The sequence below is a fragment of the Python bivittatus genome, unplaced genomic scaffold, assembly GCF_059951505.1.
Source record: "Python bivittatus isolate LINGU-HERP-01145 unplaced genomic scaffold, Pbiv_v1 ctg000690_np1212, whole genome shotgun sequence".
Taxonomy (NCBI): Eukaryota; Metazoa; Chordata; class Lepidosauria; order Squamata; family Pythonidae; genus Python; species Python bivittatus.
The window spans coordinates 9,337,359-9,356,476 of NW_028277096.1; the positions used below are offsets into that span (position 1 = coordinate 9,337,359).

Genomic DNA, 19,118 nt, shown 5'->3' on the forward strand with positions numbered 1-19,118 from the left:
AAGTACCACTTGTTAAGCGCCATCGCAAGTTTGAATGGTCGCTGAACAAGTGGTCATTAAGTGAGGACCACCTGTAGTCCTGCAAATTACCCAGTTCTATGCCATGAAGGGCTTTATAGTAATAAAAAGCACCTTGAATTGCAGTGGGAAGTCCATTGGGAGCCAGTGGGCTTGCTGAGTAGAGGTGAACACAGGTGAACTGAAACACATCCACATGTCTCCACACTGCTGCATTCTAGACCACCTGCAACTTCCAAGTTGTCCAAGGACAGCCCCATACAGAGTTCATTGCCAAAGTCCAAGCAAGAGGTGACTAAAACATGAGTGACAGTGAGCAGGGTCTTCTCATCTAGGAATAGTTGCAGTTGGCGTATAAGATGAAGCTGTGCAAAGCCCCTCTTAGCCACAGATGCCACCTGCTCCTTGAGGATACCCAAATAGCACACCAGCTCTGTCTGGGGGAGTGTTAACACCATTCAGAGCCAGAAATCGTAAGTCCCCAGTTCTGCTGGATCCCAGAACCCATTGCCACTCAGTCTTGCCAGGGTTGAGTTTGAGCTGTACCTTCCCATCCAGGCCTGCAGAGCCTCCAGACACTGAGGAAGCATCTTGACAGTATCACTTGACCAGCCCTGGGTAGAGATGCATAATTAGGTATTATCAGCATACAGATGATACCTAATCCTGTCCTGTTAGATCATCACACCCAGTTGTCTCATGTAGATGCTAAACAGGGGTGGGGAGAGAGTAGAGCCATGTGGCATCTCACACATTAAGAGTTTAGGGCTAGAGCTCTCATCCCCGCCAGTAGTGACTGGAACTGACCCCAAAGGTAGGAGGAGGAACACTGCCCCACCATGTCTCCCACTTCTATTTCCCCTAAGCTGGTCCATAAAGATACCATGAACAATACCATGATATTGAGAGATTAAGGAGGGCCAGGATGGATGCACCCCTACCATCCACAGGTCATCTGTGTGTGACTAATGCTGTCTCAGTACCGTAACCAGGTCTGAACCTGACTGAAAGGTGCTCAGATAACAGACTTCAGCCTTTTGTTTTCTTCCCCCAGAGCTTTCCTCTTTTTAAAAGTGTTACCTACTTGACATCTACACAAAATGTTTGGCAGAAGGCTCCTCAGGTCAAGGTTGGCATACATGTACACAAACATTTTAGAGTTGCCAAGGTCCCTAGGGATCATCTAATCCAACTCCTCATTGTAACGCATGATTTACCGTGCAAAAAGCAACTAAAATGCCAGGGGTGGGTAGCCTCTTACTTTTTGCTTAAATGCTTCCAGTGAACATTTCCCACCATTTTCCCATGCACACACAAGACAGTTTGGCTGTCAGACAACTCTCATTAAGAAATTTCTCCTAGTATTGAGCCAGAAGCCACTTTCCTAAAATTTCTACCCATTGGATCTAATTTTGCCTCTGAAGCAGCACAAAACCACCCTGCTCCATATTAAGCATGACGGCTCTTCGCATCTTTTGAAGGCTGCTATTGTGGCTCCCATTAATTTTCTCCTCTTTGGGCTAAACCTATTCTGCTAACCCTATTCATTGCACATATGCTGGAAAAAAGTGCTGTTGTTAGTATTTGAAATCCCACATAAATCTTCACTCCATTGGTCAGACCTAAAAGTGTGTGTGTGGATGTCTCAAACAGCTGTAGAAAAATGGAAAACTCAGTTTTATGTTTTCCCATCCTGTAGAACGCCAAGTTTTCCTCGCTACATGGAAGGACATTCCAAATGAAAATGAGCTCCAGTTCCAAATTAAAGAGTGTCACCTGAATGCTGGTAAGTAGTAAACTTTTTTTTTCAAAGATATAATCTCTGTAACTTTGCCTGAAACAGTTTTGATTTGTGACTTGTGTTTTGGTTTGAAAAATGCTGCTCTTTGGGTTTGGTGTAGCACTTCCCATGTGTCATATTGGACATGACTTTTATGACACATCACACCCCATGAATATGGATGGATTCCAGTGGGAGCTTGAGGAGTTTCCCAGTGATCTGGTGGGCAGTTCCTTTAGTTGTCTGGTTGACCATTGGCAACACGGGGTGACCCAAACTCTTGACAAGATCACCCTCAACCAGCCTCTCTTTGTTCTTCAATCATGGGTACCTCCTCAGTTTACTGAGGAGCTTCAGGAGATGTGCACCAGAAGTGATACCTGGAGAGCAGGTGAAGAAAAATGAGGGAAAAAATGATTAAGCATGGGTACAAGCTCAAGTTTGAACCTATGCCATATCAGTAAGGGAGGTGAGATATATATATTTCTCCTCCCTTCTTGCTGCAGTGGGCTGCAATCCAGCAGCCTTATTTAGAACTGCAAGCTTCCTGTTGGAATAGCTGAGCAGGAAGATCTCCTGCTGGGCTGCTGTGACCATTGTGCACATTTTGATAAAGTCACTCAGATTTGCCAGAGTCTTGGAGTCTAACATAGTGACTGGAGCATTATCTTGCCTCATTAGCTGAGATTCTTTTTGGCCTGTGGACTCCAATCAGTGGATAGAGTTAATATAACTTCTGCCACCTGTGCTTTAAGTCCATGTCTTTCCTGGCTCTTTAGGGGGCAGGGGAAGGTGTGGCAGTATTTTCTGGAAATGGGAGGTTATGGGGTGGCAAGTGCTTTTTACATAAATTAAGCTTTGTAACCAGTGATGTCCCTGTAGCAAACACTTTGTGAATGGGGAACCCTTCCCTGAAGTCATCTTGCAAGAGCTCCCACAACATATTCTCAAAACATCAAATGTGCTTAACCAGCTGCAAAAGCCACTAGTATAAGGTATATTTTAATAAAAGAACAAGGTGGTTATACCTATTAGAGTTCTGGGTAACAAAATGTATTTAAATTACGTTCTGTTGCTGATAGGAATGTTTGTCTGCCATCCAATATAGTCTGGGGTAATGAGCAGGCTTGTCCCTTGCAAAGCACTATATGTGTGTATTATGTGGGAATAGGTGGCACCATCAAGACATTTTTAACCTTTGAAACAATTATGCATCTACAGTCTTCAGGGCTCCTCCAAGCACCTTCCTCTGCTATTACTGGAACTCAGAGAATTAGAATGCCAAAGAGGTTCCATTCTAGGCAATACGTACCTGAACCCACACACACACACACACACACACAGTGTTTCCCAGTACAGTGGAGGTGAGCAAGCCATTTGGCGGCTCTATACCACATTTTTGGGGAAGGCAAGGACCAAAGTGGGTGTGCTGATGATGCATAATAGGTGAGAGTATGTCCCATACTGAGCGGGTCTTGATTTCTATTTTCCTTTCCCCTGGGTTTCCGTGCAATGTTTTGTCAGGTTCTTTCAACTACAAAAAGTCTGTTTTAAGGTTTATGGTAGTTTTCAAGTATTTCCTGATTTAAAATGGCATTTTTCTATGACACCAATTGGGGGAGATGGTGTTAGGGGGTTCAGGATCTGTACACATCCCAGGGGCCTCCTGTTGCCCACCCCTTCATTACAAATTCCTTATCCTTAGGAAATCATCTGCAGAGCTTCTGTAGCTTTTCTTTGCCAGCCTCATTGCTCCCAGCAGGGTATATATCTAGTTGGCAATATTGCTGCCTGTCTTTCTCCTGCAAGCTTGGCAGCCCAGTCTTCAGACACCAGGAAGTGGGGGAGCAGGAGGAAAAGGCAGCTCAGAAAACATCTCTAATTGCTGGGAGAGCAAAACATCAGCTCTGGAGAGGGGGGAAGCCAATCTAAAGAAATAAAATCTTGTTTATTAGACATGACCCACTTTTCACGTTCTTCACAAACTGAGTGAGACTGGCAGATTTCCCACACATGCTGTCACTTCCCCAATGATAGCTCACTTTTGGAAGGCTTCACTTCCCACCACCTTTTTTGTTATGGGAGAAGAAGCTCATTATCTGGGAATGTGGCTGTGTACAGCCTTTGAAATGTTGGAAAGTTCTCAATCATTCTTTTTTTTTTTAAGTTTCAATAAAGATCATATTAAAAAAAGGAAAGTTCTCAATCATAGAGTCCAGAGTTGCACTGCAACAAGATTGGAGTGACCAAAACTGATCTGGTCAAGCCAAGGTTCACATGATAAACTGTGCAAATATAGCTTCTAGACCAGTGTTTTTCAAACTTGGAAACTTTAAGATGTGTGGACTTCAACTCCCAGAATTCCCTAGCCTGCTTATTTCTAGATGCTTGCAGATTTTGATTCCAGCCTTACAATTGGTACGATGTATTTGCTGTATAAGTTAACCAGGTATGGAAACAAAAAACTTCTTTGTCTCACTGCTTTCCATTGTGAGCCACTGTTTCTCCAAATTCAGTTCTTACAATAGCTTCTTGTTTGCTAAGATTCCTCATCATAGGAGGACAGCCATGTTAGTCTATGGTAGCCAAAAATCAGAAGGAAGTCATGAGAACTTATGCTTTTCAATAAAATTTGTTAATTTGAAAGGTGCTACCAGACTTTTTCTGAATTAAGGCTTCTCACAAGGAAAAGCAGTTTTGGCAGACCCAGTAGCCCAGTCCACATTCTGGCATGCTCTTCACAATCCTAGGCCTTGCTATAGTAAATAATGTAAAGGTAAATCTCCCTCTTAAATTCTGTTCTCTTAATGCGGCTATCTGATCTTACACCCCTCTACCTTTTCTGAAACCTGCCTATTCATTTGGCATTTTTTTCTCTTTGGCTGTATTTTTCTTGTAGGATCTTAAGTAACTTTGCTTGTGTAAGGAATTAGTGCAAGGCATCTGAAAGGCTCTTAGATTTTTTCTTTGATTTGTGTATCATTTTTGTTTTCTTATCTCTTAGCTTCTCAAGTTCTTCTCCACATAAAAGTGTACTGAATCTGTTCCTTACATTGATCTTACTCTGATTGTATGACTTCAGGATAAAAACTTGCTAACGTACTCAATTGTCTTTAATATTTGAAGTTTAAACTGTGTATTTAACACCAGTAATTCATGGTCTGTTGCACAGTCTGCATCTGAAAGTATCCTGACTGACTGTTGCATTTATTCATGTTCTGTTTCCTATTATGTAGTCAATTTGATTCCAAAGTTATGCATTCAGTGGTGCCCAAGTGTAGAATTTCTGTTTATGTTGATTGCAGATGTTGGCAGTGAACTTCACCTTACTTATTGTCCTGAATATTGTTTCTATGAAATCAAAATTCATAGAATGGCTCCTCAGTTTCTGCAGTACAGGCATTCCGTTCTTCAGTTAATTCCTTTGTATTTTCCAACACTGCATCTATAGTAGGGTCATATATTTATGTAATACTGATGTTCACTGGGTAGCCACTCTCTATAATAGATACGATTTTGTTGTTTACTGGGCATAATCAAGTACATAATTAGTGATGTCCTTTTTAAGCATCATTGCCTTTTCTACAGTTAGACTAATCAGAATATCCTATTTAGTGTGCTGCTTTTCCATTTTGACAATTTCAGGTTTCCCTTGATTCATATATCTCACAACTGTTTTGTCTGTCCCAATTGTTTATGTCCTTATAAAACAAGGAGCTCCTCTGAAGAGCTCCTCTGAACAGTGGTATGATCATTAACCATACTTCCTTGTGGATTTACTCTGGCCACACTGAGAGAGAGAGAAAATTTTATCAAGAATTTTGATAATAATAGTAAAATCTAATACAAACTAAACTTAAAGAAGAGAATAGAAAGGAGTAAAAAGTGCAAGAAAAAAAGAAAAAGAGAGAGAAAAAAGAAAAGTAGGAATATAATAAAGAGAAAATAAATATATAAAGAAGTGAAAATTTAGAAACAAATTTGGTGACTCTTCACCCCCTCTAAGGTTACAAACATTTATCTCTTCATCCCATTTCCCATCTCTTCTCTATAAACAAATCCATAAAACATCATCTTTTCAGTCCTGGTGTCAACAGAAACTCAGTAAAAGGTTGCCAGAGGTAAGAACATAGCTTGTTTTAACCTTGATCAAATAAACTAACTTTATATTTCTTCATTTTACTTCTAACAATCTTAATCTTTAGTTCATTCAAATATTGCTGTAGGATTTGATTTCTCTTCATTTCCTCTTTGTCCCATCACACAGAGTTCTTCAAGACTTTAATAAGCCTCTTTTGTAAATCCAGTAGGAAGAAAATTATCCAGGTCACTCTCTTAGTTTGTCATTTGTGCTTCCCTTCTAAATTGTAAAGCCGCAGCCAATTTCTTTTGTAGATTCCATGACACATCCTTTTCTAAGTCATTCTCTTGGTCTGTCAGCTATAAATCCACTTTGAATACCATCTCTATCTTGTCAACTAAAATTTGTTCTACATCTGTCATTTCTTCAATAACATCTTTTGGACATAGTCTATCCATAGAACGTTTTGCAGGTTTGTAAATCTTTCCTCTACCTAAAAACTTTAGTCCCCTCTAGTGTCCAGTTTTTGAAATCATGAAATTGCTTATCTTTGTTTTGTCTTGTAAAAACCAAAACAGAATCTATTTCCCACAAGAAGCTGTTTGTTCTTTATAATTAATTCCAAAATCTTATTGTAAAAGTTTCAATATTCCAACTTTATCTGGACCTTTAGTCTTATTTAGCTTTTTGCTGTTTAATTCAGATTCTTCAAACTCTTAAAGTTATGATTAAAATGTTATTTCATTCAGGATTGAAGGCAGACTCACCCAGCATTTTCAGACTTGTCACTCTGAAGGTCCCTAATAGCTTAGAAGTAGTTAATGAGCAATTTCTGAAAGTGATTAGAAAGTGAAGTTTGCGAACTTAGTGTCCTTTAAAGTCTCCACTGCGGTTGCAAGCAAGATGGCTAATCCTGTCATCTCCTAGCACTCAGACAATCTCCTTGTGAGGAGCAGCCATCTGGAGCACATGTGGGTGATTTCCCATCCTCTCCTTATCCAGAGAGGTACCAAGGAACCAGTCTACTCCCCAATTCCTTGGTCTTTGCTGCAGTCACCAGCTCTGCTTTTGCACAGCTGTCTTCAGTTTGCCATACCTCCCCCAGAAGTCCTATTTATTTCAATTTTTATGAGTGGTGGAAATAGTTTAAAGGGGAACCACAATATCAAACTTTAAAACTTACAGTGCTAAACATATAATTCAAAACAAAATGGCAGCTGAGTGTAAAAAGCAATATTATGTAATAAAATATTAATCTACCCAGGCTTCACTAGCTTTTCTTCCCCAGTAACTAGAGGAATGCTTTCCAACATGGGATGCTAATTATCTGGTATTGTACCTACACATGTTTAAACGTTGCAACCATGTCTGTGCATTTTCTTAGTTTCTTATACTCATACCTGCAGAGCCCACCTACCCTGTTGTAGATTACTCTTAAGGTCACTCCTCTCCTTTTGATTTTGCTGGCAAGGATGACTTTACCTGGAGTTGATATTCCAACTTGCATCAATCACTTGCATCAAGAGTCACTGAAGCTACTGTGTCTACCTGTCACATTAAGATAGTAATCCCCTGACAGGGAACAATATCTACAGAGAGATTGTCCATTAATGTGGGTGGTACTTTACATCAGGTGTGATGCTGCTGCACCCATCTGGCTATTAAACGAAACATCCCTTCATTCCTTACCACTGGCCGTGCTCATTGTATTGCCAGAAACATCTGTATTGCCAGAAATTGGCCTGCCCTGTTTGACAAAGTGGCATAGCAAATAGATAGGCTGCTGTGATCCAAACCTTAAAATTAGAAAAGCCATATTAGGAAGGTGAAGGAAACAAGGGAAGGATACTAGTTCAGTTGTTGATTCAGTGAGCTGAGCTTATTTTCAGCAGAAGACAAGTATTTAATTAGCAACAATACTAATTTTATCCATAAGGATCAGTAGCTGAGTCTATGTTCAGTTACTACATACAGTGTTTCAACAAAATGTCTACTACTGTATCAATTCAGTTGTACAATCTATTACAATTAAAAAAACATTTTCAAAATAAGAAAGATCAATTTTGTGTAGTTAGATATACATGCTAAGCTTTTCAGGATGGCAGAAAGTTGCCTTGTGCTCAATATGTCTTCAAATCAAAGTAATCCTATCCATTGAAGTTTGCTTCAGGCAGTTGGTTACAAGGACAGAATCTGGTTTCTGTGGGATAAAATTCCATTTGTTTCTCAGTTTGCTACTGCAGAGTTGCCTGTTTCTAACAGCCATTCGCCCCCCCTCCCCCCCACACATCACCACCACTTTCCCTGGCCCCCTTTTTAAAATGTTCCAATACACAATTATCACTACAAAAGAAAAGCAGGCATGCAGTTTCTAAAGTAGGTGGTTCGCACAATCACAGGCTTGTGTCCGACTAAGCCAAGGCACATTCTTGGTGTTAAATTTATTGTGTGCTTGGGGCTTGCCTCCTTTCCTAATCTGCTGCCACCCCCATCCTTAGCTGCAAGGTCACCCTCCTGCAGTGACTAACTTCAGAGTGTCAGAAAGACATAAGCGTAGCAATTAAGTCACTGATCACAAAGCCAGCGCCTTTCCGTTGATAGCAGGATGGGGGTGAGGGTGTTCTTTTGCACATGTCAGAATTCCACTGAACAGGAATTAGGGTAGTCAAGGCTCAATTTAAGTGCCATCGCAGTGAGAGTTGCGAGAGGCAAGGGGTGGGATGGGTTTAGAGAGAGCTTTGTTATGTCTGTTGTTATTAGGTTTTGTGGAAGGCCTTGGAAAAGGTTGGCAGCACCCCTTATGAATGGAACTTCCATCAATATTTGCGGTGCATCCGAACCCCCAAATATAATGTCCTTAATTGTATATGATTAAAGCCAGCGTGAAATAATGGATAGGCTTATTGAAATCTGATTATGATACCAATTCATGTTCAATGATCAAATTTAAGGGTAATTTTGGGCACTCTCGTACTGTCTCTTCCCCAGTCTTATTTCATGGTCTTGTCGCAAGGTAACATGTCAGTGAAGCCTAGATGTCCCATGGACTACTTAGAGATGGAGTGCAAATGAAATAGATTTATATTAGCCTTGTTCGACCTGGTGTCCTCCAGATGTGTGGGAACTATGACTTTCAACGTTTGCTCATGCTGGTTGGGAATTCTGGGAATTCTACTCCCAACTTGTCTGAAGAGTCCCAGGTAGAAGAAGATTTACTAATGTTCATAAAATCCTTGTGAAGCTTGTCTGGGGCCAAATACAGATAGTCCTCAGTTAATGACAGTAATTGGGGCCTGAATTTCCATTGCTAAGCGATGCAGTCGTAAAGCGCGACATCACATGACTGCATTGCTTAGTGATGGCAATCCCAACCCTCCCCGTTGTCATTGTTAACTGAATCCCACCAGTTGTTAGGCAAGGACCCTTCCTGATTCAAAGCATTCCCAGCTTGGTCCCTCCCAGCCCCAAGCCTCAATAAGGTAAGGAACTGCTTCCTTTTGAGCTGCCCCCACCCACATCTCTCCCCCCATCTCTGCCCTATTGGCCACGCTACACAACGGTACTCCTCAGCAGCAGTGGCAGCGCCAGCAGCACTGGGGCTGAAGTAGAGGCCTGGGGCCTTCAGCAGTCTCATCCAGTTGCTGCTGCCCCCAGGCCTCTACTTCAGTCTCAGCACCACCACTGCCAAGGAGTGACACCTCAAACCCCACACCGCAGCCAGCCATCTCAGCACCACAGTGCAAAGCCTTGGCTGCCCCCGCTGCCCTGCACTCCACCAGCCCTGCTGCCCCCAGCCGCCCCTTGCTGTCTTCTTCCTCCTGTTGCTGATATTGTGCACCTGGCCTGGCCCAGTACAAGGCAGCTGCTGACCGCACCAGGCCTTCTTCCCGAGGCCTCACATGGCCTTCTCCAAATCACATGCGGCCTTCTCTCAATGCTTCAGAAGGCCTCAGAGGTGGGGATTTTTAACAAGACCTTTCTGCCAGCATGCTTTAAGCAGATGAATTCTGGAATGGAGTCCTTGTTGCTGTCTGAGCTTGGTTGTTCGCTTGCAGACATTTCATTACCCAACTAGGTAACATCATCAGTGCCAATGCAGTTGGGTAATGAAATGTCTTCAGGCAAACAACCAAGCTCAGAGAGCACTAAGGACTCCATAGTTCCACCCTGAGCTAGATATATTCTCTTCTATTAGATTCTGGAGTAATAGGTTTTGCAGATAGCCGGGCCCCGAGCCATGTGGGACTTTAAAAGTGTCAGCCAGCACCTTGAATTACACTTAGAAACAAGCAACCAAATCTAAAAAGAAATTCATGTTCTTCAGATCAAGGAAAAGAAACTCCACAACATCCTTTCCATTTTCTTTCTTTTAGTTTACCAACCACTGTGATGTAAGTCAAAAGAACATGAGCGTCAACAAAATAACATTTAATACGGGAAATAACTTACCATAGAGGAAGCCACTATAACCACATCAGATGAACCATTATTTGCATGTTAAGCACCAAATCACCAATAATTAGCTGAAGTTACCAATTTCTTCATGAAAAGAAGTATAGGTCTCCAACAGACGTGAAATAATAATTTTGGTTCAATTAAATTGATTTTAAATCTATAGAAATGTTCTATCTAAAAGACAAAATAATCTCCATTAACACTTCAGTTGCTTATTCCATGCTTCCACCTACTCTAGAAAACCTAATTTAGTATATTCTAAAACCTATTTATAGTTATTATTGGCTTCTTATTTTATAAAGAATATATTACATCCTTTAATACCAAATCGGGCTGTAGAACTTTTAGGGCTGCTGACATTAAAAGGTGTTTTAACCAGCAATGTTGCCACTCTGTAGTGTTTGGCAAGATATGCTTATGTTGTAAATCCACACACAACCAAAAAAAAAAAAAAGTCACGTAGCCCCATTAATTAACATAACACTCTATATTCCAGCCAGGTTCTCCAAAGATTCTCCTTGTTATTTTCAAATATGGGTTCTCCCATAATGTAAATTTAGCACAGTCTTAAAGTTCAGATCAGAGCAGCTGTGCTTTTACACACCACCATCACTCCCTGGGAGCTAATCGAGTGGGAAAGGGAATCCCAGTTTTGCCAAGATAGTCGGATCCAGCTTAGAAGGGCTGACAAATAATGCCACTTCCAAGTAGGCCCATGGAGGCAAATTTCCGGTGGGCAGACCTTGCAGGTCATTAACCCAAAAAAGAAGATACGCCCGATATAACCGAAGTCTGGAAAATAAAAAACACCTCCTGTCCCTGACAGCTGAAGCTTCCTCAATGAATTCCAAGAATATACAGAACAATCTGTATGGTATAAATTACTTGCAGCAGAACACTGATTTTAAGACGTGTGAAATGAATTATCCCAAATAGTGGGTTTAAGTTAGGTCCACCTATCCAAGTCTCTTGCTCTATCTAACAGCAGTTTATTTAAGTTCAGTGTAATCCCCTGAGATGTATGCCCGGATATGCTCATCCCAAGATAAGTTACAGTCTTCAGGCATCAAGTGAACAATCCCCTGAAATGAAGAGGCATCGATTCAGTTGCTTAACACATCTTTAAAAGGAAACGCTTTCTTCCATTTGGGGAGTATTATTTCTGGAGGGGCTGCCACTGCCAGGGTGAACTTTGGCTGCAGGTTTGTTCCCTCCTCGAACAGACGTCATAAAGCGAAGCTCTGATGGAATCCAGAATATTTTTAACAGCATCCGAGCTGCCTTGGGATAAACCAGCAGCAGATGGGAGGGGTGTTCGGTTTGGGTTCTGTGCCTCTCCAGGCACCTTTGCCAAATGGCCTGCCCCGTTTGGTGCTAAGGTTGTTCTGCAACTCTGCACAGGGGCCCATTTATAAAGGCAGACCTGTCACATGCCCAAGCCAGTCTACCTCACGTGTCAGGCACTGCCAGGCAATGTTGCCTAGCAACCTGGCTCATTCCCTGAGAAGCTGACATCAGCCTTGGCATGGGAGGACTGGGAAGGGGAGGGAAGGGTGGCTGGCTGGCATTGACACCTCTGAAGGAAAGGGAATGATCCTATTCCCCAAAGTGGGCCCTTACCAGTTTTAAAAAAAAAAATCAAATTAAATGCACAGCGTGTGGGTAGAAAGGATGCATCCTCTGCCCCAAAGAGTGTACAGTTACTCTTAGGTCAATGCACAGTCCACTTGGCTGGCTTCAGTGCTTTATTTATTTATCTGTAAATGTTTGATTACAAAAAGAAGAAAAAAAATACATAAAAGTGGCTTAACAAAAAAGTGACAAAATAAAACAAAGAGAAAAGAAGTGTTAACATATTATAACAATAAACAATTTCAATTTTATATATACTTATCTAATGCAAATATTATTCAAGTACATATATATTTCTAATACATGTATATGACTATCATATAAATATTTTTTAATCTACTGTACTTTGTATCAATGAGTCCCCTATTTCATTATACTTGTCCACACAAAGTCTACGTCTGTAGGCAATCCGCTCATAGGTGGCGAGTGCAACCAGGTCTTCAATCCATTGAGTGACTGGGGCCATACATTTATCTTTCCAATGCTGCAATATCAGTCTTCTGGCCACAGTAACGGCATGGAGAATCCATTTACATTGTCCAGATGTCAGATTCCATGCACGAGGTATAGAGTTCAAGAGAATATTATCCTCTGAGAATTTTAGCCTTTGTCGCACATGGCTGGTTTCAATCCTGATTCTCCTGTTAGAAAGATTTACTCTCCTCTCCCTCCAGATCCATCCCTGGTGTTCCACAAAATCCAGCTCATTAACTCTCCTTCTGAAATCTTGCAGGCTTCTTCACTAGAGCCACTTCTAATCTCCAGGTCATTTTAATAGCAATTGCCACAAAAACAAACTTATGCTCAAACTATCAAAGCCTCTTTTGGACAGACCTTCTGTATCTCCTCTGAAACAGCAGGCTTGATCATCGCAGCGGCAGCTATTTTGCTGCAGATTTCCTTTAAGTCTGAAAATAAATGTAAAAGTTAAAGGTGTTATTCTTCTGTTAAAAAAAAAGTATGTAAAAGCCCCTGAACCTGTTTATTTAAAACTTGGCAGACCTCATCCCCTCATATGGGACTGCTTTTCCTGCACTTTTCACCCAGTACAAATCCAAGAGAGTACAGATTGTAGCTAATTTCCAGGGACAGTCAATAGGGTGCATTTGGATTTTGAATCAAAATTTGTATTCAGGCTCTAAGTTGTTAGTGAGCATGGAAATTGACCCCAGTGAATTGGGCTGTTTTGGAATCCTTACATCAGGATGCAAACCAGGTCTTAGTTTACAAAATATGTGATTCTTGACTAAGTTTGGAGAATTAAGTTTTGCAAGGCTAGTATGCAAGTGATTATAGGATTTTTTTTGGGGGGGGGTGCCTCCAAGTCAGCTTTTTGACTCCTGACGACTGCCTGGACAAGTCCCTGCAGTTTTCTTTCTATCCCGTGCGTCCACCTATTCTTTTGGGGGGGTGGGGGAAGGACGCTTCAAGTCAATTTGATTCCTGGCAATTGCCTGGACTAGGCCCTGCAGTTTTCTCAGCAACATTTTTGGAAGTGGTTTGCCATTTCCCTTTTCCTAGGGCTGAGAGTGACTGGCCCAAGGTCACCCAGCCGGCTTCGTGCCTCAGGCAAGACTAGAACTGGAATGGACTAAAACCTCAGGCAGGACTAGAATGGCCTCCCAGCTTCTAGCCTTGTGCCTTAACCACTACACCAAAACAAATTGACTCCGCAGGGGCTTTCCAGGCAGTTGCCAGGAGTCATGACTGACCTGAAGGCTCCTCTTCCTCCTCCTCCTCCTCCTCATCATCATCATAAAAAATAGGATAGGATAGGCTTTTTTGCCCCAGGATTCTCAGGGGGAAGCCATGGTTTCAAATCTCCTTGGTGACTGACTGTTAATTCTGCACGGAAGGGGGTGGACTGTTCTATACGGTGAATTTCTCTGAGAAAAAAAGTTTGGGTGAAGACTTAGGACAGGATCCCTGGAAAGGATGAGTTGCCTGGGAGTCTCAGTTTCCACGGCAACCAAGAAAAAGGCCAGGCAAGCCCACTGAATTGCAAATCCAGTTAAAGAGAGATTGAATGTTTGTGTTTCCATGTGGGTAAGGGGGGGCCCTTCGGCATGACCCCTTAATCTGACCTTTCTAGAACCTCAAGTGGATCGGGCACTGACTTGATCCACTGGGACCCCCCTTCTGAATTTTGCATTAGGAAAATGCAGAAAATGAAGGTGCTTGTTAAAAGAAGTCTGTTGGCTTATGGATACGTTTGCTGCATTTCCATGCTTTGCTCTAGATTAATGGTACGGCTTTTGGGGAGGATATTGCACAGTGTGGAATCTTCTGGCAATTAAGGAAGAGGTGTGTATTGAAAGGAAGCCCTAGAAAGTGAAGGTGACAAGTGTTAACTCCTGAATGGTTTGCCTCTAAGCTCCTCATAAGCAGAGGCTTGTCTGTCTGCCCCTCCTTTTCTTAGTTACTCAGTCAAAAGCAGTACAAATTAGAAGAACATAGGAGGGCTCTGTTGAAGCAAACCAGAGATTTGTCTACTCAATACCCTGATTCCCACAAAGGCTTTGAAAGGGCAGGCAGTGGCAACCTTCCCTTCACCATTCTTGGCCCCTAACAGCTGATAAATAGGGAAGTTCCATATAGCTGTCATAGCTAGTTGCAATTGCTAAGTTAGTCTACCTGGATCCATGCACACTTGCAAAGAGAGAAGGAATGAGTACTAAAATGGCCAGTCATCTTTTGCCCAAAATCTGGAATGGTTTCCTAAGAACTGGCCCCTTTGTTGCCTGAGTGGGTCTCTCTTAGAAAATTGTTCTAGCCCAAAAGCCCCACCATCACTACCTTGCATGGTACTGCATGTTCAGCTCATCTATCAGGCAGAGGGCGACAGAGGGTCAGAAACAGAATGAAATTGTCAAGTAGACTCTTATTTTTAATCTTGAATTGGGGGCCCCAGTAGCTGGCAAGAAGAGAAAGCTGGCACAGTGAACAATAAAGCATGATCCAGTGATAGTATTTTATACTATTAAGTTTTTTAGATTGTCTCCAGGTATGTCTCCACCTCAAAAAGGTGGTCTGCTTTGAAGGTTTCTAAGATCTAATGGGGTTTTCTTCCTTCTGTTAGATACTGTTTCCAGTAAGCTCCAGAACAACAACATTTATACCATTGCCAAGCGAAATGTGGAAGGCCAGGACATGCTGTACCAGTCTCTGAAGCTTACCAATGGCATCTGGATACTGGCCGAACTACGCATTCAGCCCGGCAACCCCAACTATACAGTAAGGCCCTGCTGCTGAGGCAGCAATGCAGAAGCAGCCCTGGCCTCTGGGCTCTCTTCTGGATCTCACCTTTCCTCTTTCTGTCTTAACTCACTGTTTCCTTGGGGAAACTGTCACTGAGCTGGTGCTCACAGCTTAAAAATAAGCCAATAGAAGAGAATATGTGTAGCTCAGGGCTGAACTGTGGAGTCCTTGGGGTTCTCTGAGCTTGGCTGTTTTCTTGCAAACATTTCATTACCCGGCTAGGTAACATCTTCAGTGCTAGAAGGGAGTGGGGTTTGCTCTCTGTTTATATACAGTAGTTTGCCCTGTCAGTGGTAGTGGGGGTGTGGTTTTTAAAAGAGAACCCCAAGGACTCCATAGTTAAAAATAAGCTCCAAGTACTCAAGAAGAAATCCAGTTAAATATCATAATCACATTTCAAAAATTATCACTTTGAAAAATTTGGAGGACAAATGAAAATACAAAACCTGTCACCTGATCAAAGAAAGTGTGGATGAATCATCTGTTTAATCCACTGACAGGCAGTTTTAGGCCTGCCTAGTGTGTATATCTCCAACACCCATCTTTCTTATCATTGGCATGTTGGCAAGGATTGATTAGACTTGGAATTCACTACACCTGGTAGGCACCAAGTCCCTACCTCTCATTTATTCCTTGAAAAGATTGAATCCTTATATCAAAGAGAAAAATTGGCTGGTTTCACCTATAACCCTAAAGCCAGGTTAATGAAGCACAGTTGTGCTGGCAGAACATGCTGTGACCAGACAAAGACGCTATTTTATTGTTGAACGTGATGGTCTGACTCAGATAACATCAACCACAAAGTATACAGAGGTCTAGAGTGTTGGGCAAGCCTACCTGGTCAGTGTTTTACAAAAAAAAAAAATCTACATTCTGGTTAGTTATGCCAAACATGGTATTGAAGTGATTTGGAACAATTTTCATGCAGTTTTTAGCCCTGCCTCCCAACCATCCACCATCCCCTGCTGTTCTGCACAGGGACCCTTGAAATAATTTGCCTTCCCTACTTTTCTCCAACAGCTGTCTCTGAAGTGCCGAGCTCCTGAAGTGTCCCAGTACGTCTACCAGGTCTACGATGCCATTTTGAAAAACTGATCTGTCAGACCGCTACTGCCAGCACCTCACCACATGGGGAATGGGAACGGGGCTAACTCCGCACCTCCTGCCACCGCCTGCGTGTTGGTGTAGGCCAAGAACATTCCTTCCCTCGGTATGGGAAAAGCAGCTCTGTGTTGTGTCTGAGATCTCAGCTCCAGATGCTGAGGCTAAACCAAGGTAGCAAGTAGTGTCCACGTGCCGGTAACAGTAGGGGATGTTGCATTTGATACTTTTAGCATCTGTGAGAATTTTGTAACCACTCCGCATCAGCTGTTTTTGCAGTCCTGTGCCATGTCTGTCTTGTTTGTTCCTGTGGCTTCTTCATCTCGTGCCAATGCTTTGCATTTTCTAAACCACTGTAGGCCTCTGGTTGATATTTTGTAATATGCTTCCTCATTTTAATAAATGCACATGCACACACGGTCTCTGCCCAGCCAGAGGCATCTGAGAGAAAACACACACACTGCACTTTATTATTCTTTTGTATTTGTGTACTGCTGATTAATTTTTGTAATGAACCAGCTGTCTACAACAAGCAGGAATAAAGGAGGGGCATCGAAACAAGACTAGTTGTACAACTGTTATAAGGAAAACCATGCTATGCTGGCTTATTGATTAACCATGGAAAATTCCATTACCTGGTACGAATTGTAGCTTGTTATTATTTAAGGCCCCTCCTTGCCTGCCCTCCCCACAGACTGAAAATCCCACCAGTTACCAAACCTCAATCCTGCGGACAACTGAGGGTTTGCAGCTGAAGAGACAATCTGTTGGCGTTTGAGGTCTCAGGGTTGAAAATCGAGGGGCAATCCCTCTGCTGCCTCTGCATGCATCTGTGTGCATCACAGCTCTATACTGTTTTCTCTTTTCATGTGCTGCCGATTGAACAGCAGGTTTTGATTGCTTCGTCCATGTGTAGTGTCATTAAAAAAAACATGGCAGCCAAGACAGTAGCTTTCACAAATAAAGAGGAAGGGCAGCAAGGCAGGGAAAAGAAAAAAGGCAGCAAAAACTGCTGTCTGGTTAAACTGGCTGTGGGCAGTTTAATCCACTTGCCATTTCCTCTTGACCTTGGTCTCAGTCTCACTGTGCAAACTCCTGCTGGGCCCTTCTTTGCGATCTCGGTACTGGAATCTCCCTGGAAACCTAAAACAGCTATTTCTGCTGCCACCAGATAAATGTGCCAGGTTCAAGCCATATCCCAGTGTGGCTGAAACGAGCTATCAGCTCCAGCCATCCTCACTCCACTAAAATATAACCTTTAGCAAGGATCTGTGCCCTGTTACTTCTTCAAGGTTGAGAAACATTTTCTTGGGTGAGCCTGGAACAGAGCTCTTACCTGGTCTCACCCTTGGCATCTTAACACAGTCTCTGTTAAGGCAAGATAGGATAGTCTTTTCCCTCCATGTCAGCTGCTTCCTGGCTTGTCTGCCTTTTTCTTCTATGCCCCCATCTACATTGCCCCCTTTCTTATTGCTGCTTTATCTCCCACCCTATTTGAGAGAACAGAGGACTGTGATGTCTAGGAGATCCTCTGAGCAAATGCAGCATTGCAATAATGCAGACTATTCCCAGTGGACTTCAGTTTTCTCCACCCACCCCTGCGCAAAGAGCACATATAAACTTTCCCTCTTCAAGAAGCCAGTCTTTGAGAAAGGAGGAGGAGGAGGAGGAGAGATTTAGAGCAAATCTGGCAGGTCCAGTGGGCTGCTGTATTGCCTCTGAATCTTGGATATAGAACCAGGCCAAGCTATATTCAGTAGGTTTGGTGTGGAAGTCTTTTCTTAATTGGAACTGAACTGAAAGAATTAGTCATCTGTGAACGTAACAGGCAGGTCACTAGAACTTACTCTTTAAGTCCTGACCAAGCTATTCCTGTCAAAACCAGAAATGCATTTTCAGTGGGCAAGTCCTCATGATCCTAATTCCATCATGTTTCCTTCATAATCATATGAGACCTTGGCTCCTTTCAGCCAGGTGTCTCAAGCTACATTTCCAAAGTGTAATTCTTTCGTGACCATCTTGTGGTCACTGGCTAATCAAGAACTGACACTGGGTCATATGTATCTTAATTGGCTCTTTACCTGCATCTTGAATCTCCTTTGGAAAGTCTAAAGGCTGAGAGAGAGATGGTCTGCATAGTTGAGCTAAATTCAGCAGCCTGAGCTGACAGACCAGTAGAACCTCAATAACCACTTTGTCATCTGTCTCTTAAAACTGGAGTGGAGTTCTTGACTTTGGGTTAGCCTGATTCATGTAATAAATAGCCATGGGCACCGTGTGTGGTCCTTGTACAACTGCTACATACAGTGCTTGGGTTTACCAGAAGACATAACGGCGGCATGCAACTCAGGGATTGAGAGTTGCAGTGCTAGCTCAAGATTGTGGGTTTCATAGCAAAGAGGCCAGTGACACCTCTGAAGCTTGCAGAGTCCCAAGTCCTGAAGACCCATGCCTGGCCCTCAAGGAAGTTGTCCCAGTCAGAGATTCTCTTTGACTGTTCTGTGCAGGGCTGCTTTTACTCTGATTTACCAATATTTCTGGATGTGCTAACTGAAGTAACAGCAGAACCCTGTTTCTCCTAGTTTAAAGGGCCCCCTGCAAGCACTCTAGACCAATTCATATTGGTGGCGTGGGGTGGAGGGAGGCACATACAGTAGTTAGCTTTTTATCAATATTTAGATAGTAAGAAGGGTGACCTAAAAACTTAGAACCATAGCATTTTCAAGATGTGACTCAAGTGGTTAGACCAGTGTTTCTCAACCTTGGCAACTTTAAGATGTCTGGACTTCAACT

At 42.5% G+C, this 19,118-nt stretch overlaps 1 protein-coding gene across 4 annotated transcripts in view; it reads left to right on the top strand.

Annotated features, from left to right (window-relative positions):
- AP2B1 (adaptor related protein complex 2 subunit beta 1) overlaps positions 1 to 19,118 on the top strand; it is a 74,991-nt gene that overhangs the window by 54,326 nt on the left and 1,547 nt on the right. For 3 of the 4 annotated variants that reach the window (XR_015798224.1, XR_015798222.1, XR_015798223.1), the window contains 3 exons: positions 1,718 to 1,804; positions 15,046 to 15,200; positions 16,245 to 19,065. Coding sequence is in view for 1 of the 4 variants with exons in the window: in XM_088152498.1 (XP_088008624.1) it covers positions 1,718 to 1,804; positions 15,046 to 15,200; positions 16,245 to 16,319 (317 nt within the window). In the remaining 3 variants the exon portion in view is untranslated. Of the gene's footprint in view, positions 1 to 1,717; positions 1,805 to 15,045; positions 15,201 to 16,244; positions 19,077 to 19,118 lie in introns of those variants that run through there. The other variant, XM_088152498.1, reaches the window with a different exon arrangement.